General features: G+C 39.3%; 2 protein-coding genes across 2 annotated transcripts in view; one reads left to right on the top strand and one right to left on the bottom strand.

Annotated features, from left to right (window-relative positions):
- Positions 1-11,707, top strand: part of nubp1 (nucleotide binding protein 1 (MinD homolog, E. coli)) — a 65,386-nt gene extending 53,679 nt beyond the window's left edge. The window contains exons 7-11 of the mRNA XM_041206440.1: positions 895-1,049; positions 4,117-4,227; positions 4,973-5,075; positions 9,285-9,368; positions 10,183-11,707. Coding sequence (XP_041062374.1) covers positions 895-1,049; positions 4,117-4,227; positions 4,973-5,075; positions 9,285-9,368; positions 10,183-10,235 — 506 coding nt within the window. The 3' untranslated portion in view covers positions 10,236-11,707. The remainder of the gene's footprint in view (positions 1-894; positions 1,050-4,116; positions 4,228-4,972; positions 5,076-9,284; positions 9,369-10,182) is intronic.
- The window catches only part of LOC121288109 (Golgi apparatus membrane protein TVP23 homolog A-like), a 56,461-nt gene continuing 42,844 nt past the window's right edge, over positions 11,567-25,183 (bottom strand). Inside the window, exon 7 of the mRNA XM_041206442.1 lies at positions 11,567-11,894. Coding sequence (XP_041062376.1) covers positions 11,850-11,894 — 45 coding nt within the window. The 3' untranslated portion in view covers positions 11,567-11,849. The remainder of the gene's footprint in view (positions 11,895-25,183) is intronic.

Raw genomic sequence — 25,183 nt, 5'->3', positions numbered from 1 at the left:
AAATAAGGCGATTTTTAAGTTCACAATGAGCTGCAATTTTGTGCTTTCTGCACCTAAGCTACAGCAAAGTCAAATGATACCTCAAACTATGTAAGATTATATTTGTATTTTAATATTAAAAACTGTGCTAAAAGCACTGAAAGCTCTGAAGAAGAGTCATATGGACTCAAAGTTCACTCTGTGTTTCTCTCCACAGATGCTGTTAGACCTGCTGAGGTTTTCCAGCATTTTCTGTTTTTGTTTAAAAACTGTGCGTCAGAACATCTTACCCCAGCCATTGCATTTTGGGGCTTCTCAGTGACAATCTGCAAAGTTTCCTCACCAAATTTCAACTAAACTCTTGTGTAATCTCCAGCTGTTTATACTTAAAAGTAATTACATTTTCTGGTCTTCAAAGACAAATGATTGTAAGTACAGACGCACCTTGGTAACAGAATAATATATTTTGTGTGTACATGGTACAATACTTCTATCATTTTGAGATAGCACATCATTTGATTTACCACGATCAACGCCAAATATAAAAGTTTGCATTAATATTCCAGTAGTATTCCCTCTTTTAAAAGTTTATTTCCCACTCCACAATTACATCTCCATGCATCACAGCTGGGCAAGCATAGGCTCTGCTTGCAGGCACCTCTGGAACCACACGCTGAAGCTGGGCGTGAGTGTTGTCCAATGATGATTCTTCCACTGACTTCTTGCTGCCTTACAGTAAGAAAGCACCTACCTCTGCCTGGTGTTTTTTTTTAGCAACGGAATGGTTTCAAATTGGAAACACAGGCCTGTGAGGAATCTAGGGTATGGACCTGATGGCAATGCACTGACCAGATTATTTTTAGTTTTTGATCTTTATTTGCTGGGATTGACGAAATGTTGACCACCCCCCTTTAGGTCTAATCAAGCAGTTTCTACGAGATGTGGACTGGGGTGAAGTAGACTACCTTATTGTTGATACACCGCCTGGCACCTCAGATGAACATCTTTCTATTGTACAGTACCTGAGTGCTACACGAGTAGATGGAGCTGTGATTATTACCACTCCACAGGTAGGCTGCATTATGTTAATAGAATACTAGGGCTCGATTTATGAGATGACGTATTCCCCATGCTCCCCCACCTAACCAAAGTCAGTCGACAGCCCGCCCATCTGAAACCCTCCTGTCTCGCAGCGATATCAAGTTCAGGGTGACCAACCATCCCAGATTTTACAGCAGGTTTGTCCTGTGATTTGGACCTTTTATATTTGGTGGATATGCAGTGCCTGCTCCCCTCATATTTGCCCACTCTCACAGCTTTGGCAGCACTCACCACCCGCACCCCCCACCTCATATGGACCCTCATGCCAGAATGTACCTTAATTTTCTCTGCGAGAGTTGGCTACCCTAATTACACTGGGGGCAGCCTTAATTGTGTCAGTGGGATTTTTTGCCCCCATCTGGAAGGAAGTCCCACCCTAGCAAGCTGCTGGCTAATCCGATTGGCTGGCAGCTCTGTCGTCCCAGCGCAATGGCCATTGCTGGGATTACAGGCAGTCTGCAAGCCATGACTTAAAGGCACGTCTAGGACTTTGGACGGACCTGGCTGGCAGACCCCAGTGGGGAGAGGAAGAGGGGTGGGGGGCCATGTTTGAGAGGCCGGGTGGTAGGGGGAAAGGTTAATGGAAGGGTATAATCTTCATGGGGGGAGGTGCCTCCAATAGGCACAAGGGAGCCCCTGCCCCCAATTCCTGCTGGACAGTAGCCCATGCAGTGAAAGCTGCTGGGCTACTCACCTTGCCTCCACTTTCCCATGTCATATGTAAAATAGCAGCGGAGGACATTAATTGACCATTTAAGGGCCTCAGTAAGTCTAAGGGTGGGCAGGCTATCTGATGCCTTCCCTGCCCACAGTAAAATGGGAGGCGGCGGGGCAGGGGGAAGGTGGCTACTTGTCTTATTTTACCAGCTCTCCGTCTTCAAATACACTGGCAGGGTGAGCCATAAAATCCAGCCCCAAGGGTTGTCAAGCCTCTGGGCATTAAAAATTAATCTCTGGAAAACCTAGGAGAAAAATCAAATGAGTTAATTCCACCCTCCCCCCCCGCTCCTTATATTGGACACGGGGTAGAAAAAGACTTGATTTGGTGAGATGATGGAACTGGGAGGTCATGTGATGAAACCTCCAGAAATAAACCCCATCCTGCAGAATACATGAATTTCAACAGTTAGTACTCGGGTTGCAAATATTTTTTTCTAACCTTTTAAAAGAAAAGCAATTGCTTTATTAACCCATAGGCATGTACCTTAATGAGCTATGAGTAAGTATGGATATGGAAAAAGAGCAGAACACCTGTTGGTGGCCTGTTGGTTCATTACCCAAGGTAGATGAAACATCCTGAAAGAGGACATCATTGGTCAGGAAGAGGGGGGAAAAAAATCAAATTTTATTAATTTGTTAAAAATGTGGAAGTAAAATCTGAACTGCTGGAACCAGAACCTTTTCCAAAAATAGAAGCCACTGGAGCAGCAAATGAGAATCAGTCATGTGTTATTGTTTGTGCTCTGTGGAGTTACATTATTTTCTTAATCCATTTATGTTTAGTAAATTACAATGCTTCCAATTCATCTAATGTCTAGCATAAATGCTGTTTAATAAATATAGAAAATTGGGCCACATGCATCTTTAAGTGCATTTTGTGTTGAACAGTTGTGCTTTACAGTTTTTCCAATATTGCCCATTCTCTTCAGAGTATGTATAACTAGAGATAAATGTTATGGATATGGATAAATTTTTGAAAAGGTTTCGCAGCTTTCAGGTTGATGATCAGTGTGGAAGAATTTGTCTAATGCCAACATCCCAAGAGTGACATTATAACTTATTCTAGCTTCTTGTTCAGTTGCATGAAGCATTGCTCCAAATTCAGATCATGCATTTTGGAAACTACAGATTAGTTAACAATATATTTTATTTCTTATAGGAGACTTTTGGTCTCCAGCCCATTGATGTGCAGGTTGTAAAATGATAGGCGTGTCAAGTTCAAACTGGTCTTAATTCTGCAAATTTGGCTTAATCCAAATAAACATGGAATTAATGTTGGAAACTCATCCTCAATTCATCACAATGCATACATCCCCATCCATCATAATACTCTCCCCACCCCAACTGGAGCATGTTGTCTCTTGGCCAAAAAAAAAAATGGTGGAATCACAGCCTCGGAGGACAAAGAAATCTGGAAAATACCCCTCTCAGACCCCTCAAGCTGTCAAAACTAGTCCAGGTAAATAATTGTGTTGTAGTCAGGATCTTTGTACAACACATACTAGAGCAGCAATTGTGGTTAACCAAAACCCTGAGATATTAGTCTGATAAAGTTGGTAAACCATTGTAGAGATTGGTGGAAGGGGACCAATCAGAAGTCCAGATTGGTGTCTTAAGATAGGACCATTCAACTGCTAAACAGTTCACCTCACCACTAGTCCAGTTAGTCAAAAGCCCAGTTTGTGGGCTTATCCACAAGGGCTAATGGATCACTTGTTTCTTAGGCAGCATAGAGTACTTTGAACTGAATTTTAAATACCAGAAACCTTTTGTCAGACACCACAGACTACTTTTACAGTGGGCCTAAAAATATGTCCTTTTAGAAAGCTGACCATAGGGAGGTCATGTTTTTGGTGAAAATTACTCAAGCAAATCTCCAATATGTGTTGTCCAGGGATCTAATTGCAACGCCTTATAGCATAGAATTTTACTAAGTAACTGAATCAGAGATTGGTCCCTTCCACCTAGGGCTCCATAATCTCTATTTTAGGCATATTTATGAAGGGAATATGTTTGTGATTATGCACTGGAACTTGATATAGTGTAAGTGGATCATTGTCGAATTCTTCAACCTTGATGTGACAACACCTTTCATAGCCCAGAGACTCGAGCTTAGAATTTGAAGAATCTGAAGAGATTCTAATTTGTTCTTGAGAAAAGCTTTCAGAAATCTTTGGCAAGACATATCTGTGATATCTTGAAATCTAATATAAAGAATCCTGAATTGATTAGTGTTGAGCATGAATGCTTTTGGAACTTAGTTTCCAATCTTCTATTGCTTATCATACTGTAAATTGTATTCTGATCTTGTGATAGGAAGTGTCACTTCAGGACGTGAGAAAGGAAATCAACTTCTGTCGGAAAGTGAAGTTGCCAATAATAGGAGTTGTGGAAAATATGAGTGGCTTTGTGTGTCCAAAGTGCCAGGTGAGATGTTTCATTCATAAAGAATGAACTTAACTTTATTTTAAAATGCTCAAGCCAGTTTCTACCTCTTTTCCCTGTTCTGGCTCTTGATGCATCAAACCCCACTTGAAGCAGCTTGAGATAAATGTTCCTTGAACTGGAAAGTTGCTAGGTTTTATCTTTTTTTCTATTCCTTCTGGGGTGAATTACCTGGTTTCCAGTGGCAGCATGGGACATGACTACATGTTGAAGGAAATCATATTGGATAGCTTTTAATCCTAGTATTGCATTGTTGGTCTCCATGCATGACATGATGCAACTGAGCATGGCAGTGGTTCCCTAATACACAGCTTTAAGTTTCAGAAATAAATCTGCAATATGTATATTTGTTCCAGTTGTAAAAACCTTTTGCTTATGGCTAATGGGTGAGTTTGTAAATGTTCAAGGGGATGGGTAGAGAAAGAGTAGAATTTTCAGTGAAAACTTGTGGCTGAATTTATACTAGTTTTGTGTTGATGTAGTGGCTTTGTGGGTACCCGTCAATACATATGGCTGTAAAACTCTTCAGGCTGCTGAGTTCAGTAGAGGCCTGTGGGGTTAGAGCCGATTGCCAACCTAGTCCAGTGAAAGACAGCCTTGCCAAAGAATGCAAGATAAATTAAGTCTTAAATAAGTCTTGTTTTCCTTTCGTCTGCAATGTTTTCAAATGGCCATCATTAGAATATAATTACTTGTTACTTATTTTGTGTTCTTTTGTATGTTACAGCATGAATCTCAAATTTTTCCACCAACCACAGGAGGTGCCATGAAGATGTGCAAGGATTTAAGCATTCCCTTTCTTGGTAAAGTGCCCTTGGATCCCAGGATAGGTATGCCCTATAGACTAAGAATAGGCCTGATTTTTCCAAAGCAGAATAAGGACTTTGGAAAACAAATACTGTTATATTGAGCTTGCTAGCTAATATATTTTTAAATCTACTGTGAAACCAGTCTGAGGACTCTAGCCAAACGTTTCTGGTATTTAAAATCTATTTCAAAGATAAAGCCATGAATTGTGGTTGATCCAATTAATCTCCATTCACCAAGCCACAAATTGAGCTTTCTAATTAGCTGTGTGTGGTGAGGTGAATGGCCCTTAACACGAGTGGCCAACCTTAAGCAGCAGCTTTCAACAGCGAGTTTATGATCCTAGAGATTGGTGGTAAGAAGGTATACTCCATCTGCCAAATTTTTGCCCACTCTTTTAACCTATCTATGTACCTTTGCAGTCTCTTTATGTCCTCTTCACAACCTACTTTCCTACCTTTCATTGTCATCAGCAAATTTAGCCATAATATTCATCCAGGTCATTGATATAAAATGTACTGTAGCACAGTACACATCACATCTTGCAACTCGAAAAATGACTCATTTATGCCTACTCTGTTTCTGTTAGGTAACTTATTCTGTATCCATGCTAATATGTTACTCCCTACATCTTGAGCTCTTATTTTGCATGGTAATCTTTGATGTGGCATGTTGTCATATGTCTTTTGAGAATCTAAGTACAGCACACCTACAGGTTGCCCTTTATCCACAATGCTTGTTACTTCCTTAAAGAATACTAAGAAATTAGTCAAACATGATTTCTCTTTCACAAAACCATGTTGACACTGATTGCTCGAGATTTTCTAAATGCCCCGCTATAATCTCCTTAATAATAGATTCTGGCATTTTCCCTTTGACAGCTGTTAAGTTAACTAGTCTTTAGTTTCCTGCTTTCTGTCCCTTCTTTCTTGAATAGAAGAGTCACATTTGTTATTTTCCAATCTGATGGGTCCTTTCCTGAATCTAGGGAATTTTGGAAAATTAAAACTAATGCATCTACTATTTCAGCAGCCACTTCTTTTAAGACCCTAGGATGAAGTCCATCAGGACATGGAGATTTGTTAACTTTTAATTCTAATAATTTTCTCAGTACCCTTTCCCTGGTGATTGTAATTGTTTTAAGTTCCTCCCTCCCTTTCACCTGTTACACACTTACTTTTGGGATGTTATTTGTATTCTTTACAGCGAAGACAGGCACAAAATATCTGTTCAGTTCATCCACATTTCCTCCTTTTCCATTATTATTTCCCAGACTCTCACTCTAGGGGGTCAAAACTCACTTTACTTATTCTTTTCCTTTTTAAATATCTGATTTTATATTTCTAGCTGGCTTTCTCTCATGCTCTAATTTCTCCTTCCTTATTAATCTTTAATCATTCTTTGTTGTTCTTTACATTCTGTGCAATCATCTGACCTGCCACTCACCTTTGTAGTATTAAACCCTTTTTCTTTCAACTTGATACTGCCTCTAACTTCCTTAGTTGGCCATGGATGGTGCATCCTTCCCTTACGTTCCAGTGAGAAAGGAGAACTATCTTTTCTGAGAATTCTGAAACATTTCCTCAAGTGTCTGCCACTGTATTTCTACTGACCTATCCCTTAATCTAATTTCCCCATCCACTTTAGCCAGCTGTCTTCATGCCCTCATAATTTCCCTTATTCAAGTTTAAAACATTAGTCTTAGATCCACTCCTCTCTTCCTCAAACCGTGTGAAATTCAATCATATTGCGATCACTGCTATGAAGGCGCCTTCACTATGAGGTTAGTAATTAATCCTGTCTCATTGTACACTACTAGATCTAGTACATGCTGCTGTAAAAAACAGTCCCAAAAACACTCCTATGAACTCATCATTCAGGCTACCTTTCCCAATCTGTTTGTCCAATCTACATGTAGATTGAAATCACCATGATTATCGCTGTACCATTCTCACAAGCCCCCATTATTTCTGCCTGCATACACCATCCTATAATGTGGTTACTGTTGGGATGACCTATAAACTACTCTCACAATTGACTTACCTTTGCTATTTCTTTTCTCTACCCAAACTGAGTTCATAAGATCAAGATGCAGAATAAGGTCCTCACTATTTTATTAATGTCATTCTTAATTAACAGAGCTACTCCTCCACCTTTTCCGAACTTCCTGTCCTTCCTATATGTCATATACTCTTGAATATTTAGGACCCAGTCTTTGTCATCTTGCAGCAATGGCTATCAGATCATATGAATTTAATTCAAATCTGTTTTGTAACAAATGCTAAGTGCATTCAGATACAGAGACATTAGTTTTATCTTTTACTATTTTGTAACCTCTAGCCCTATCTGCTGGTGCACACTTAAACTTCTGCACTTTGTCTCTTCCTGCCATGCTCTGATCATCATTTCCCTCATTGCTACCTTGCTCTCTTGTTTTCTCTGTTTATCACATCTTCCCAAACTTGATCCCTCATCCCCACTATTTAGTTTAAAGCCCTCTCTACTGCCTTAGTCATACAACTCACCAGAATACTGGCCGCAGCACAGTTCATGTGAAGACCATCTCAATGGTACAGCTTCCACTTTCCCCAGTACTGGTGCCAGTCCCCCTTGAATCAAAATCCATTTCTCCCACACCAGTCTTTCAGCCATGCATTCAACATTTTAATCTTATTTATCCTACACTAATTTGCTCATGCTTCAGGTAGTAATCCAGAGTTTATTGCCTTTTGAGGTTCTGCTTTTTAATTTAGCCCCTAGCTGCTCATACTCCCTCAGCAGAACTTCTTTCCTAGTCCTACATATGTCGTTGGTACCTATGTGGATCACAACCACTGGATCTTCCTCCTCCACTGTAAGTCCTCTCCAGCCCCGAGCAGACGTCCCAAATGCTGGCACCAAGCAGGCAACACAGCCTTCTGGACTCTCGCTCTTGGCTGCAGAGAAATGTGTCCTACAATTACTGCATTCCTATTCCCTCTGTTTGAATGGCTTCCTGTACCATGGTCAGTTTGCTCATCCATCCTGTAGCCACTGCTTTCATCCATACAGACTGTCAGAACCTCAACCCTGTTGGACAATTGCAAAGACTGAGGCTCCTCCAATTCTATCTTCTCGATCCCCAAACCTGCCTCACTCGCAGTCACATCCTCCTGCCCCTGACCAAATCAGAAGACCCTATCCTAAGGGGTGTGAATGCCTCGAGATACAAAATGTCCAGGTAACTTTACCCCTTCCTGATCCATTGCAGTGTCTGCAGCTCAAGCCACAGACACTTACTGCAGATGTGTTTGCCCTGGATAACACCGGTATCCAGGAGCTCCCATGTTCTGCAGTCTCAACACATTACTTACCCTGCCATCTTTATTATGTTTTAATCAATTTATTTTTCTTAACTTATAATTAATAATTCCTACTACTCCCAATAAACTTTATTATTGCTAGTAAAGTTTGCTAATACCAATAAAACCTTATAATTACCAATAAATTCAATGAGTTTTGTAAGATAAATGAGCAAAATGCTCACAAACCAATCACTTACCTATTTCACTCTGATGTCACTCTTTACTTTTCTCCGACTGTGGTTGGTCCATAGACCAGAATGGATAGGATAGCTCTTTTAGCCTCTCGCCGGGTCTCCCTCTCGTCCTCTTTTAGCCACTGGTTGGGTCTCTCCTTCTCGCGCTCTTTAAGCCTCTCGTTGGGTATCTCCCCCTCGCTTCCACTTGTGCTCTTTTAGCCTGTTGCTGCCTCTCATGCTTTTTTAGGGTCTCACATTCCATGAACAAATAAAAGAAAAACTGAAACAAAGCTTCTGAAGTACCTTATCCCTAGCATAGCTGAGCACTAAACAGCTAGATAATGGGTATTGTTCCACCATTGACGGCAATGCCTCAATTGCCTTGGCTAAAAGCACAAAAATGACTTCCCTAAAGTGAAAGGATACAGGATAAGTGCTGGAGTTGATTTAACTCTGTCTGGATCATGGGGCTAAAAAAGTAGACAAATTAAAGTGGGTTAAGTAACTTCTTTGTTCTCATGTTAAGCACTAGAATGTAAATGAGGTAATACCTCTTTCTTATACCTTCAGTTCTAAAATGGCAGGGTATTTATTAAAAACTGAAAAAGTGAAATGCTTCCATCTATATCTTCACTTTCACAAAAGTTAGACTTAAGTTTTTAACCTGGTGAGAGTTCTGATTTAATTAGCTCTGGTGATTTTTAATTTTAAGGAAAGAGTTGTGATGAAGGCAAGTCATTTTTGACAGAAATTCCAGGTTCTTCTGCATCTATCGCCTACAACGATATTGTTCAGCGTAAGTAATGCTCATTTTCAGAATATTTCTACAAGCATGTAAGAATCGAGAAATCGTAATCTTAGGTAATAAATAGGTCTTAGAATGCATCAGCTGCACAAGAGCAACATTATCTCAGTGGATTAAGCTCAATTTGGACTTTATCTCCAAGCTAAATGTTCCACTTATCCTTTTCTAAAAAGAGTGATTGTGGCAGCTCAGTGTTGTTTTTTACCATCTGAAATAATGTTTATCAAAAGGTAGCAAGTGAGTAAATCCAGCTGTATGGATCAAGCCAGAACAACTAGTCAAGTGATCATCATTGTTTTATCCCAGTGTAGTACCTCCCATTTGTCAAATTGCTTTTTATGTAGCAATCTGTTCAAAAAGGACCAAGAATAAGAGAACTGTGTTGCAAGTATATAAAGTTAGAATTGCATGTTTATAGCAAACCCAACAATTGCTACACCAGTTCACTATGCACGATGGCCTTTCCTGACCATAAATACTGAAGGGAAGTAACAAAATGATGAAACATTTGAGCCTAAATTTTCCCGAATTTGTACCAGTGGTGAGGTTCCCTGCTCGTTTCCATTTCATCAGAAAATCATAAGCAATTCCAAGGCATGACAACTCATCACCTTGGATACTTTAAGGGTGTGTACTCTAAAAATTGCCCTGGTTACTGCAAAACCTTCATGACAGTTATGGAAATTGTGATTATTTGTACTTGACTGCGAGATAAGTTGTGTGCAAGTTGTCAGGTTCTTCCATAATATGCACTATTTTCTATATGTATATAGTAATTAATGAAAAAAAATTGTTTCTGAAACAGGAATCCAGGAACACTGTGCCACTCATAGCCCTGAATTAGAAACAACTGCCTAAAGTGTGTCCAAGGAAATTCTCTGAGATCTGCTGAACAAATTTAGTCAGTGGAGGAAACTGCTGCTGAAGTTTACCGACCTCATTCTGACTGCATACTTTCAATCTTTGTTGGTAATCTCTGAAATTCAAGAACTGCTGTTTGCTATCTGGGCTCTATCCTGTACTCAATGAAGTTTTAATTTTAGATTTCAGTTAAAATGGCTTTGATGGAACAGAACCATGACTGTAAAGATTTGTAGTAAAGGGTCTGGTTACACTTGTTGCACCACTAGGCAAGATAACACAGGGGAGATATAACATTTGTGACTGAGTAGTTTGATTAGGATGGGAAGAGGAGTTAAATATAGGAAATATTTCCCTGTTTGGCTGTACTTCAATATATGATGGAGAGAGGGCCAGGACAATTGAAGGAAAAAGAGTTGTTCTCATGGCTGCCAAGTCGTAATGCTCTTACTGGAGACAAAGCAATCAGAGCACCATACCAGGTATTTGACTAGGTCAGTAGGAATTCAATACCCATTTATTTACAAATGTGAAAGTTCTAAAATGTATTCTGCTGTTTCTTGTGTAACACAGAAATTTCACTCCTGTGCTTTCTGGTAGTTTTGTTACTAACTATACGTTGAGAGAAAAAGACCATTAATATCTGCCTTCTCCTAGTTGCTCTCAGATTACAGTGAGATATTATCTTCACATTTAAATCGGTATTTCAAATTTCTGTCACTAGTAATTTTTGATACAAATATTTTGTATTGCTGCCGAGTCTCTATGACTATGATAAGTTTATACTACTTCTAAAGGTGGTCTAATTTGAACCGAAAGGAAGACACTGGGCTCCTTCAACCTCTACCAAGGAAAGCTACTTTACTCACCTGGACTATTGTAGTGGTTTGTTTGTTTTGAAACTGCCAGTATACTTTTTAGGAAATTGTCATACCATGCAGAGCTTTCCAAATGTCAATGCTAAATATTGTTTAACTGGCTAATAAAATGTCGATACCTCAAGTCAAAGCAGTTCAGCCAAATAATTCTGCATTGTTACAATGGAAATAATTCAGTTAATAATGTTTCCAAGACCCCCCCTCCTTTATCCTCCTCACTATTTTCAGCTGCTTTCGCTTTGAGCAAACAAAAGAGTTGATTGGGCTGAAGCACAAACCTTTGATTTTGTGTATTGTGTCTATGTATAGATTGTAATATATATAAGGATCAGTTAGCCTGTGATCTGACAGATTAAGTGGGTGCAAAAGTCTGTATTCCACCCCCAAGGATACATGACATAGCTGGATTCTGACCAAGCTTGTTAACATTTTGTAAAATCAGAAGAGTAATCATGTAAAGTAATTTATTATACATTGAAATTGTATGTTGACATTTTAATAAACCTGACCTCAAAAGGTGAGCAAGGCACTGTACTTTCAGAACAAAGTGTTTTCCAAAATTTACAACATAAATAAACTATCTTTAGCTTACATCTCTACTCTTGGCATTCACAGATGATTTATCAATTACATTCCCATTCAGAACATGTGCAGTTATAGCTACTATGAATGATTTAGAAACAAATCCATTTGGTCGATGCAATAGGTTAATTTCCATGGAACCAAACAAAACTTATCTGAAGGACTTTCTTTTCCCATCATTGTTGGCCCAAAGTGTCTAGGAAATAAAAAACAATAATGATTAAACCTTTTGTGATTAAGACCCTCATTGTTCTGATCATTTTTGAAAATCAGACCATGGAGATGGTACTGAAATTGTGTCTAGCTGGAATGGCTTTTTCAATATAGGGTGATTGCTTCAACAACTGGGCTCAGAGTTCCTGATACATTCTTCTGGTGATTGGAAAACTGATTTGGTTTTAAACACTGCAAAAATACAGCCACAACATTTGAGGTGAAGCAGTATAGTGTCATTCATGTAGAAGAGAAAAATGTCAAAAATCAATTTCTATTTAGGCATGCAGGACTGTGCATACAAAGACAGCAAGATCTATGAAAACTGTACAGTATAAATATTACTAAATACTACTAAGTACAGAAAGTTAATACCATGAGAGGGTTAAACCCCTTAAGGGTTCAATACCAGACTCCACAATTATTCAGAGCCAGCCATTCGGAGATATTTCTGTCACAAATGTAAATTTGGGTCTCATACTTTTCCATTTACTGTTTGAGTTTCTTCTGATCTTGGCAAGAGCTGGAGAATTAGAACTATCTGCCAATTTAAAGAACTTCTCCCAGCAACAAAAAAGTAGCATTTATTGTACTTGGCTAGATGATTAAGGAGCACATGAATAGGACGGATTTACCACTGAACATCTGTCATTTTTGCCTAAGCTATGGCAATGACCAATGCTGTGAGGAAGCCAAAGTCACCAGATTAGAATATTCCATTAGAATATTAGAGGAATTTGTGGAAAAAACAGATGTGCTAGCTGGTAATATGATGAGCTGTGGATAAATGCTAATTTGTTGGCACTGGCTATGTCAGCAGGATGGGATTTGTGCTAATTAACACCAAAAAAAATGTTCCATTGATCCCCAAGAATTTAGAAATAGTCAAAACAAATGCTCTCTGCCTCATCTCTACGTGGTACTAAAGTGTTAGCTTCCATTTTTCTTAGTATATGAAGGGAAAAGAGGCACTAGTTTAGAAACAAGTCTATTTAATGAATTTTCTTTTATTCATTCATGTGACATGGGAATCAGTTATTGCCCATCCTTAATTACCATTGAGGTGATGGTGGGAAGTTGCCTTTTTGAACCACTGCAGTCCATATGATTCAATTTTTCCATAACAGTTTTGATACAACTGAATAGCTCACTAGGCCAGAGGAGAGTTAGAAGTCAACCACATTGCTTTCAGTCAGGAGTCACAGGCCAGACCAGGAGTGGACGGATGATTTCCTTCCCTAAAGGGCATTGACGAACCAGAAAGGTCTTTACGACAATCGATGATAGATTTTTCCTCAAGATTTAAATTAAATTTAAATTCCACCAGCTGCCATGATGGGAGTCACTCGATCATTAATCCAGGTCTCTAGATTACTGGTCCAGCAACACTACCACTATGATACCATTCCCCGATGTAGATTTAGCTGAAAGGTTAAACAAGTTAATAGTTAAAAATACAGCATGGATATTCCAAGGTTGCAAAATTCAGTGATGTATTAAAATCAACATTACTTGGACCTTCAGTTCAGTATTAAAGAATGCACCTGGTAGGATGCAGCCACTGGTACGACAAACTAGCAAGAGCAGTGGCAGAGATATTTAGCGACCTGGTGGAAAATAGCACATATAGTAATGGTATCTAAGATGGGAACTAGGGCAATCTGGTTAAGTATCAATCATTTAGTCAAACGTCAATGCCTGAATTTTAGTAGGTAAAACACCTATCACAACCAGCAAAGCTGGTACTGCTGGGTGTGTACGAAGATGGACTGAAAATTGGGTGAGTGATGAAAAACAGGGTCTTGTGAAAGGAGATAGCCAAGTGGGATCCTGCAGGACGAGAAACCAGTATTCTGTCATTTTTATAAATGATTTGCAGGAACACACCAGTTATTACTTTAAAAAAAGTTCCAGGTGACATCAAAATAGCACATGCAGTTTATGCAGTGCAGGGAGGGGAGAAGCTGCAGAAAGATCTAGATTGTTTAAGGAAATAGAGCAGTCTTTCCACACCTCAAGCACAAAAGAGATAATGGATTTCTTGAGCCCAAAGATTAAGACTATGCGAGTTATTATCTTTGCCATTACTTCCCTTCTGGTCTCCAGATTTCCACCAGCACTACCCTGTGCCTGTTGTCCTGCACTTACTCATTTCCTGAGATCTACCATTACTCCACTGATCCAGTTCTCACTCTCACTGGTCACTCTGCATAACAAAGAATCAGGAGTGGGAGTAGACCACATGGCCCCTTTAGCCTGCTTTGTCATTCATTATGATCATGGCTGATCCTCTGTCTCAACCCCACTTTCCTGCCCACTTCTCACATTCCATGATTCCCCGAGATCCTAAAAATCTATCTCAGCCTTGAATATACTCGATGATAGACTACCCACAACCCATCATCTTCTGAGGCAAAGGATTCCAAAGATTCAAAACCCTCAGAAATTTCTCACTGTCCTAAATGTTCAAAGCTTTAGTGTGAGACTGTGCCCTGGTGTTCTAGATTCCCCGCCAGGGGAAACAACCTCCGTCTCATCCATCAAGCCCTTTCAAAATCTTGTATGTAGCTATGAGATCACCTCCCATTCGAAAATCAAGAGTATGGGTCCAATTAACTCAGCCTCTCATCATAGGACAACACTGTCAACCCAGGAGCCAATCTAGAGAACCTTTGCTGAACCACCTCCAACACAAGAATATTCTTCCTTTATTACAGATACCAAAACTGCATGGTACTCCAGGTCTCCCAACAACTTCGATCAATTGTAGCACAACTCCCTATTCATGCACTCCAACCCCTTGCAATAAAGGCCAATGTGCTATTTGCCTTCTAATTGCATTCTGGACCTATATGCTAACTTTGTATTCTAGTACAGACTACCCAACTTACCCTGATGTTTGTATCTTCAGAACTCCAAGCCATGACTAGCTGAAAAAACACAACTTTTGAAGCTCATCCAGAGTCCAATTTTCCAGATGTGCCAGTGAGATTCAGCAGGCACAAGTTTAACTATTGAAGTTTATACTTAACTTTTTATAATGTTAAATAGAAGAAATAATAAACGGAATTTACGATAATCAAGAAGCATAACCAAAGTTTGTACTTTGTGCCAAAAATTTGTACTTGCAGTTTTTCTTGTTCTAATTGTTTAGATATTAGATTTATTTCTCCTGAACTCTGAACCCAATGGCAGAGATTCTATTAATTGCTTAATTTTTAATTATAAGGAGCTTGAAAAGTTCCCTGCTGGCAGTCTAATGGTTAAAATAAAGGTGAAACCATTAGAAAGAGGCAGTAAGTGGAAGCCAACTTATAATACATATCCTCCATGAAATTTCTCTCACAATTGATGTCTTCCTTTAAAAAGTGTTACACACATTCTGCGGGAGAACCAACAACTGTTTTATCTATTTTTATAGAAAGCGTTTTCTCCAAATGTTGTATCAACCTACAGCCAGACAAGCTATATTTAGTTGTGGGGATTCTGGCAATGATTATTGCTTTTGAATTTACAAAACTCAGAAGTTTCCCATAAAGATACAAGCAGTCTGTAACTGTTAGTAGACTTGCAACATTTTGCATTAATCCAACTTCATTGTTTAAATAAAAATCTGCAGGCATTAAAACAAAGAACTTTGAAAGATAAGGAAGGAGATGCAGATAAAGTCACTAATGCTGGATTTTGTTCCTCTTGCCCAATTTATTTTACTTCATTTTGTTTTTTTTTAAATTAACTTTTTAATGAATTCAGAAATAAATGAAAACTGCTTTAGTTCAGTTGCAGTATAAAGGTCATCAACTGAACAATGTCCATGCAATATCTTTGCAGACAGAAGAGAACTGGTTTCAAGCCAAGTGTGATCAACATTCTTTTGCACAAATGTTTTAATACACAGTATTTCCCTACGACATTGTTTGTATTAATTTTAAACTATGGGTAGAACTGTATGGTAATAAAACAGATTCAGAGATCACCAATTAAGTGACACTGGCAAGTTTGCTGCTGCATGCAAACCATTCTTCCATGTCCCGTCAGAAGCCAAACTAATTAACAATTCAGATTCTACTGTAAATAATGTAATTTTATACAACAGTTATTTACTCCCAACACTTGGTTTTCCACCAGTGGACACAATGGTAAAACCAAAAGTCATGAAAGCCTCAGTGGTTTTGGACCAAATCAATTTTTAAAATACTCAGTCATTTCTGCCATCACTGGGGAAGCCCAACCCATGAGTAAAAACGAACATCACTCCACTCATTGCGTGGGAGAATGGTAACAAACACATTCTTAAGGCACTTACAAACAGGGCCGTTTTACTGTCAAGAAGATGTAAACCTCAAGGATACTTATATAACACTTTGCACAAGCTCAGTACATTCCAAATAGCTTTATAGCTATTGAAGTACTTTTGAGATGTAGTCACTGTTGTAAACGTAAGGAACATTACAGCCAATTTGTGCATGGTTGGGTACCATAAACAGCAACGTGATAACAACCAGATAATCAGTTTTTGGTATGGTTGAGGGATAAATATTGGCCAGAAAACTGGGGAAATCACTTGGGATCTTTTACGTGAGTACAGACAGTTTAATGCCCTACCTGTAACAGTCACATCTGACAGTGTAGCATTCCCTTAAGCATCAGCAGAGTGTCCGCCTAGATTTTGTGCTCAATTCTCTGGAATGTGACTTGAACCCACAACCTTCTGACTCAGTGGTGGGATTGCTACCACTGAGTCACAGACTACTTAAAGGAAGAAGATTTCAAGCGACAATGCTAATGTCCTCTCTACACAGGATATAAATGCAATTCTTTTCATTTTCCTCCTTTTATGGGTTAGCTGGTCTTCCTTTGTCTCACCTTATGAATGAAACATCATTGACACAGTCCTTTTATTTTTCTATCATCAACAGCATTTCTCTGATCTCTCCACTTTTTCCCCCATGTTATTATATTATTAAAGTTTTCTCAGGGATACTTTTAACTATAGGCCCTTCTGCATTCTGCTTGGTTTCTGTGACTTCAATGTCAAATGGAAAACTTCTCTCCCTAAGCGATACATGTCTGTACTAATATAAAATGTTCCTAGTTGGAAAATATTAACCAAAGTACTTGGCTGACAAATACTTCTGTAGTGACATAATGGAACAGAATTTTATGATAAGTTTTTATAAGGACACTAAACAATTCCAGAGTCAACACGGCTTTGAAAAAAATCTGCAAAATATATTTTTTTTTTAAAGCAAAATGATTTTTTTTTTTAAGATTTACAAAAATTTTCAGAAAGATTAAATAGTAAAGCTAGAGTTAAATTAGGGTGCGGACTATTGCCCCGTACTTTGATACTGCTGCCTTCATGACACAATCAAACAGCTTCCATACATACAATGAATACTTTTTCTTCTCATTTATGCTTCCAAACATGCTGAAATCATTGAGTACATAAAAGGTATTCTACATCAAGGCAAGGTTATTTTGTGAATGAAGACAAATACATAAGAAGTGATTAATCAATTAGATTATTCCACTTACTGACTACAGTAAGCATAAATACGATCTTTAGGTTTGCTGGAAAATATGGAATGTGGTGCTGGGAATGCAAAGAATAAATACCAAGTGATTTGGTTAAAGTCTTTAAGCCATACGGATGACTTAAACTATAGTTTTGAAAACATTGTTTCTTACCTTAATAGCACTGATAGCATTAGTTAAAATGAAAAAAAAAATACATTAGGCAACAAAAATAACTGCTGTGCATTTCAATAGTTCTTAGGTACCACATCTGACCACTATCCTGTATTAGGGATATTCAATACAAAAGTAGTTATCTATCACTGCACGTTGATGGAAACTACAGTTACTTCTGAATGATTAAGAATTTACATTTCATAAGCTTTATAAAACCACATGAATCATTCAAGTACTTGACTTTCTACGCACAATTATGAAAGTAATTTTAAAAGTGCATTTTCAACCCAGCAGTGATGTGTTCAAAGTTCATGATTCATTTACAGATTCAAAACTGCGGTCATCAACCTCCTTAAAAATACCCTTGACATTTCTGTTCTTGCAAACTATTACCCCATTTCCAACCTCCATTTCCTCTCAAGTCCATGTCCATCTTTCCTGCTACTCCATGCTTGAATCTGCTCAGTTAGGTTTCCACCCCGCCATCGCACTGAAGTGGCTCTAGCCAAAGTCACAAATGATATCTTCTGCAACTAGTCACAGTGCATTATCCCTCCATGTCCTCCACTTTTTTGCCGCCTTTGACATGATCTTCCACGCCATCACCCTCCAACACCTCTCCACACCATCATCCTCCACCACCTCTGCCATTCATCTAAATGGAACTGCCTTCATCTGGTTTCAACCTTCCCTGCATAGCCATAGGCATCAGGGGGAATCAACTTCAATTGGCTTCCTTTCCCATTCTCACATTGTCACCTCTGATGACCGTGAGGATCTATCCTTGGCCCCCCTCTCCTATTTCTTATCTAATGCTGCCTCTCAGGAAAAATTAGAAAATAGGTCAAGTTCCACATGTATGCTGACAGCATCCTGCTCTACTTCACCACCACCTCTCTTAACCCCTATAGTACAGAAACAGATCACTTGGCTCAACTAGTCTGTACCAATAATAAATTACATAGAATATACATAGAAATAGCAACAGAAACATTTTCCAATTAAACACTGGAAAGACTGAAGCCATTGTCTTCAGTCTCTACCACTTTGTTCCCTTGCCACAGATTCCATCCCGCTCCCTGGCCACTATCTCAGACTGTACCAGATTGTTTGCAACCTCACCATATTTGATGGAATTGAGCTTATGGCCTGATATCCACATCGCCAAGGTCGCCTACTTCCATTTCCAGATCACCTCTGCCTCAACACAGCTGCTGCTGAAAAGGCTTATCCATGTCCAATTATCCCAATGCTGGCCTGACCAGCCCCACATCTTCCATCCTTTATAAACTGGAGCTCATCCAAAACTATTCAATCAGTATCATAATTCATACCAAGGCCACGCTCACTCATTATCTCTATACTTGCTGATCTACAGCCATCACTGGCACTCTTCAAAATTCTTATCCTCATGTTCAAATCCCTCCATAGCCACAGCCCTCCCAAATCTGTGTGTGCCCAAACCCTCCACGAGCTCTGCATTCCTCTGATGTTGGTCTGTTTTGCTTTCTGCCATTTGTCTCAGCACTGGCAGCCATGCCTTCAGCTTTTTAGGCTCAAAGCTCTGGAATTCCCTCCCTAAAGCTCTCTACTTCACTCTCCTCTTCTGAAATGCTTTTTAAAATATATCTGCATTGTCTCCTTTGGAAATTTTTGTTTGATTACATTCTGATGAAGCATCTTTGGACATTCTACTAACTTAAATGCAAGTTGTAGTAGTATTGTGGCTGAAATCATATCTTTTAGTTATTTATGGTTCCTCGTTTCCTGATGAGTTTCTAAAGCTCCCTTTCCATTCTGATAAGCTTTTGAGTGTCCATTCATGCACAGTTCCTATAACTCAGTTTTGTGATTTTCAGAGCAGTAATAAGAGATATCAAAAAATACAAATTTTAGCAATGGTGTAGTAATTGTAAGCAAAACCTTCCATACTGTTATCATGTGACTGTGCAGACAAATCAGTCCTAATCTTAGGGGCAGAGCTCTCTAGCCTTGGTCTCAGTACAAGCATGTAGCTGCATCAGGAGCTCTGTAAATAAAGTTTATTGTTTCTTACAAGAAACCTGCTTGGTATTCCAAGTTTATTACAACTGGCAACGAGGATAAGTAGCTCCAAAGCTGCACCTCACCTCTTGAATTTTGATTTTTAAGGGAAGAAAGAAAAGTATACTCGCCAGCAATGCCTCTCTTCAGCAGAATTGACCCATACAACTCATCCATCGAAGATCAGAGTCAGTACACAGGGCGCCTAGGATTCTACTTTGTGGTGAATGAAATAACGGTGGAGGAGAAACAGAAGGCAATTCTCCTAAGTGCGGGAGTAAAACGTATACCCTAATCCGTAGTCTGACAGCTCCAAGCACGCCAAATTCCAGATCCTTCAATGAGCTAGTGGACCTCGTGAAGGCACATTTTCAGCCTAAACCATTGGTGATCATGCAAAGGTTCAAGTTCAACGCTAGAGTAAGGGCCCCCTGATGAGTCGATTGCAACGTACACTGCAAAGTTAAAGGAGTACTGTGACTTCGATGCTACTCTAAATGACATGTTGCGAGATCGTTTGATTTGTGGCATACACGATAGCACCATTTATTTGCAGAAGTTAATACAGACTTGAAGCGCACCATGGAGATAGCGCTAGCGATGGAGAGTGCTGAGAGAGACTCGCAGGCTTTGCAGAGTGTACAACATGGCGACCGGTCATGGCACGAAGACCAGTGAGACAACCGCGAAGTGGGACATAGTCCTTCCCGCTTGAAAAACAAAAAGAATTACTGGAAGCAGCTCACCGGTATTTCAGAAATTAAAGTGTTACTGATGTGGGGGTAATCATATACCAGAAACCTGCAATTTAAGTGCAGGGCGAGATCAAGGCAGCCATTCAGACAGCAGGCTAAATTGAATGAAGTGCACAATATAGATGAACCAGAAGCTGCTGATACTGATGTCTATTCCCTATGCAATCTCAAGGCCAAAAAAACTGAACCAATCACTGTTACCTTTCAAGTAAATGGGAAGCTTCTAGTCATGGAGGTTGACACAGGAATATCGACTACAGTGGCGGGAGAACACATCTTTAAATACCTCAGAGAAGTACCCAGCCATTGAGTTTGGAGCAAACCACAGCTCAGCTAAAAACATACACTGGAGAAGCAATACAAGTGAAAGGCAGCGCCTCTGTACCTGCATCCTACAGGCAACAGACAGCCCAGCTGCTATAATTGTTGTAAGAGGTGAAGGACCTAGCCTTCTGGGCTGTGATTGGTTGAAAGAAATTAAACTCAACTGGTCAGAAATTTTTCAAGTTAGAACAGGAGGAAATCCTGAGTTGACAAGGGAATATGATGGTGTCTTTTAAAATGAGACAGAAGAACCAAAGGACCTTCACAGGATGCAGGTCAGAGCTGATTCCACAGGAAAATCGTGGAGAGAAGCTAAACGAATACAGTGCCACTCTGAACCAACTGAACCCAGCTGTAAGAAAAAACTTAATAATGTTCAATGTTTAAAGAGGAAGCTGAAAGATACAAGAGAGACAGAAGAGTTGAAGAATCAGTTGACTGGGACAAAAAAGGCATTAGAAGGAAAAGTCATGGAACTTTCCAAAATGCGAATGGGTAGCTCAACCCCCGAACTGAACCAAGTTAAGATTTCATCAGAGAGAAATTTGCCTGACTGTGAAATTAAAATGAAGGATGAGACAAAACCCCGTGGCAAACATAAGAAAAAACAGAAATCAAATCTGAAAGGCCAATAGGATATATATCCAGAACCCCCTCTGCAGCCGAGAGAGGTTACTCACAAATTGAAAAAGGCAGTTTATCTTGTCATATTTGGAGTAAAGAAGTTCCATCAATATTTGCATGGTCAACACTTCACCTTAGTGTCAGATCATAAGCCACTGTTGGGTTTGTTTAGTGAAGATAAAGCAATCCCACTGAAAGCCTCTGCCGGAATTCAAAGATGGGCTTTAATTTTGTAGGCATATGAGTACACTTTAATGCACCATCTGGGTATGCACATAACACCCTCAGTTGTCTTCCTTTGCCAGATAGCATTACATATACTCCAATACCTCAAGAGGTTGTACTTGTGTTGAATTTCCTGGACTCCTCACCGGTCTGTGTGAAACAGATAAAGAATTGGACAAACCAGGATCCAAATCAAGAATCCGAGAACAGATATTGCAAGAATGGTCAAATGTACAAGTCTCTGATGAATTAAAACCATTCTATACCCATAAATCTGAACTAAGTTATCAAGATAGTATTGTTATGATCCCCAGTTGAGGTTACCCCTGGACAAGCCTGATCCCAGGGTGGAACCCAGCTTCGTAGATCCGAACTTTTATTTGTTTGTTCAGATATGTGAAGTGTAGCTACTGAACAGAGTCACAGGAGTCAGCTGATGAACTTTTAACAAAATAAAATATTTAATCAACAAGAAAGGATGAACTATATTACAATACCCTTTCACCCACAACTATACCTTTCTAGACATAAAGATTTGTAAGGGTAGCACAAGTTACATAAACTATCTTATACCCCAATATCCACAGTAAGTACACACTCCATGTAGGCCAATAGGCAACCTGTGGACAGACATACCACACTCTGGAACCAAGTGACAGATGTCATCTCAACCAAATGCAATGGATCTTTTCAACTTCCTCCAGACGCTTGTCATACCTGTGAGTCAACCAGTCTTACAAAACTCCATCTTTCATATGAGGGTTTCCAATTTCCACTCTCTAAGAACTCGCCTTGGAATATCCTCCCAAACCGATGCTTTCTCTCAGACATCTTCCACAAGGGGTTCAACTCCAGGGTTTCTAACTCTCCTTCCGATGTTCCTGTTCCCTGGGTCACCACATGCATTCAAGCTTTCTTCCACGTGCTGACTCAACTGTCAACAGTACATCACTGCTTCACATGCCCATAGTTAAGAGTTACAAACATTCAGTTGCCTCTTTGGACCTTCTGGCTTATCACAAGCCTTTATCTCTTTAAGCTTGAAGCCTTTCTCTGCTCCTCACTCTTAACTTCACTTAACAGGTCCTGTTCCAGGTTTGTGTTCTTCCTTTGACTAGAAGGTCTTCTTGATTTTCTCCTGTTCCACTCCCCTGGATTTCTTCTTTAGCTTGGGACTGACTATGTGCCCCTTCTAGGTTGCCTTTGCCTGGCAGCTGTCTTCAAAACCAACTGAGCTCAAACAGCTTCCAAATCAAACTGCTATTTCTAGTTTCTTGTGTGTATGTGTGTGTCTGTGGGAGGGGCTGCCTCTCTAGACCCTTGTTGCTAGGCAACAGCCTAGTTTTTCTACTCGTAAACTCGCATTTGAAATGCAGCACCTTTTAAAGTGAAACTAAAACTCGACTTGACCTTCTCTTTACACACATGCAGAAAATACAAATCAAACTTAAACGTTAAAGCTAAAACTCATTCCGAACACCAACAAATACCAATATAACCTACTTAAACTAGCGCTATTTCCTAACAGTATCTTGTTACGGGGAGCAAGAGTTGTCATCCCTTTGCAAGGATGAGAACCATTATTGACAGAGCTTCATAGTGTGCATACTTCTAAAATGAAGATGCTTGCATGAAGTTGTTATATCTAGTGGCCAGGTACAGACAGTGATATAGAAAAAATGGTTAAACACTGTCTCCAATGTCAGCAACAGCAGAAGTTGCCCATTTCAGCTCCATTGCATCCATGGGAGTGGCCTGGGTTAGACTACATATAGATTATGTAGGTCCATTTTTAGGTACCACGTTTTCAGTGATCATTGACAAAAAGTGGATGGGTGTGTATGAAGTGGAGTCACCTACATCGTGTGCAACTACTGAAAAGCTGCACCAATGTTTTAGTGTATATGGCCTACCAGAAGTTATTGTGTCAGATAACGGTACTGCTTTCACTAGTACTGAATTTCAGAGATTTGTGAACCTAAATGAAATTAAAGATGTCAGAACAGCACCGTATCACCCTCATCCAATGGGTTAGCAGAAAGAGCAGTACAAACATTTAAAACAGGCATGAAGAAACTATGCAAAGGAACATTAAAAAGAAGAATTTCAAGATTTCTTTTCAACTATCGCACAACTCCTCATGCAATCACAGGTTCAACATCTTCGGAGTTGCTAATGAAATGCCACCTTCGTACAAGATTGAGTTTTGTATTCCCTAACTTAGAGGGGAAGGTGGAGAAGAACCAGAGTAGTCAGAAAGTGAATCATGGTGTTCACATTAAAGATCAAAAATTAACAGAGAGTGACAATTTTTGTGCAAAATTTTGCAACTGGACTGAGATGGGTTCCTGGTACAATCGTCTCTGAAACAGGACCTTTGTCATATCAAGTAGAAGTGGAAAACAGGATTGTTACGAAACATGTGGATCATCTCAGAAGTCGAGACACACACCAAGTTACTCCATCTGAAATTGTAGTCGAACCTTTGATCCCCGAGGTGTCAGACCAACAAAGCATAGGCATACCTGATGTCTCTGCTGAAGTAAATAATTCTGAACTGTCATTGTCTAAGGATGTCCCTGATGCTGCAGTTCCTGATCAAGTCGATCCAATGGAAGAATCTCAAGTTGTAGAGTTGCTTCGCTCTACCCGAATCAGAAAACCACCTCAAAGACTAAATGTGTAATTGCGTGAACTGTATATTTGTACGTGATATGGGTAAAGATATTTTTGTAAGAGTGGTAAAACAAAATCAAAGGGGGCGAAATGTAGTAATTGTAAGCAAAACCTTTCATACTGTTACGAGGATCATGTGATGGTACAGATCAATCAGCCCTAAGTGCAGGTAATCTTAGGGGCAGAGCTTTCTAGCTTTGGTCTCGGTACAAACATGTAACTTCATCTGGAGCTCTGTAAATAAAGTTTACGTTTCTCACAAGAAATCTGCCCGGTATTCTAAGCTTATTTACAAATAGCCAGCCCATCTTGTTATTTTTTGTTTAAAATTGTCAATATCACTTTCTGTGAAATCTTTTGGGAGCAATCTCTATTTGATTATGAATTACAGTTGAAGAAAAACAGCTCAGACTGAATTTTAAGACAATGTGAGAAGGGATAGATCAGGGATATCACAATGCAGGGCCCTATTCAGGAAACAGTCCCTCTATTTTCCCTACAGTTCTCTGCACAAAAGAATGTGTAAGCAAGGATGTTAAGGTAGAGGATAACACACAAGATGGAGCATAAATTAATGCAAATTTTAAAACTCACTCCTCCAACCCTTAAACAGTAGGAAATAAGTTCTCCTGCAAAGCAGACCTTTAGTTTGTTCAATGTAATAGATTTCACTGAAACAAAATGGTGTAAACCCCACATCGCCCTAAAAATGATCCTCAATGCTTTGTATAAGGGCTTTGGTCTTTTGACACCCCTAATCTTCCCACTAAAAGTTAACTAGTCACTTGACAAAATCATATTTATTTAACTGAATTTATATTACATTGGATAGCTAGATTTTTATTTTAAAAATAATTGTTCCTTTGGTTCACCTTATGAGAAAGTGTGATGTGAACACTTAACTATTGCATTACCTGTAGTTTACAGCTCT

Source organism: Carcharodon carcharias, chromosome 15 (genome assembly GCF_017639515.1).
Source record: "Carcharodon carcharias isolate sCarCar2 chromosome 15, sCarCar2.pri, whole genome shotgun sequence".
Lineage (NCBI taxonomy): Eukaryota > Metazoa > Chordata > Chondrichthyes > Lamniformes > Lamnidae > Carcharodon > Carcharodon carcharias.
The sequence above is the reverse complement of the archived record's forward strand: the minus strand, read 5'-3'. Positions and strand labels throughout refer to the sequence as shown.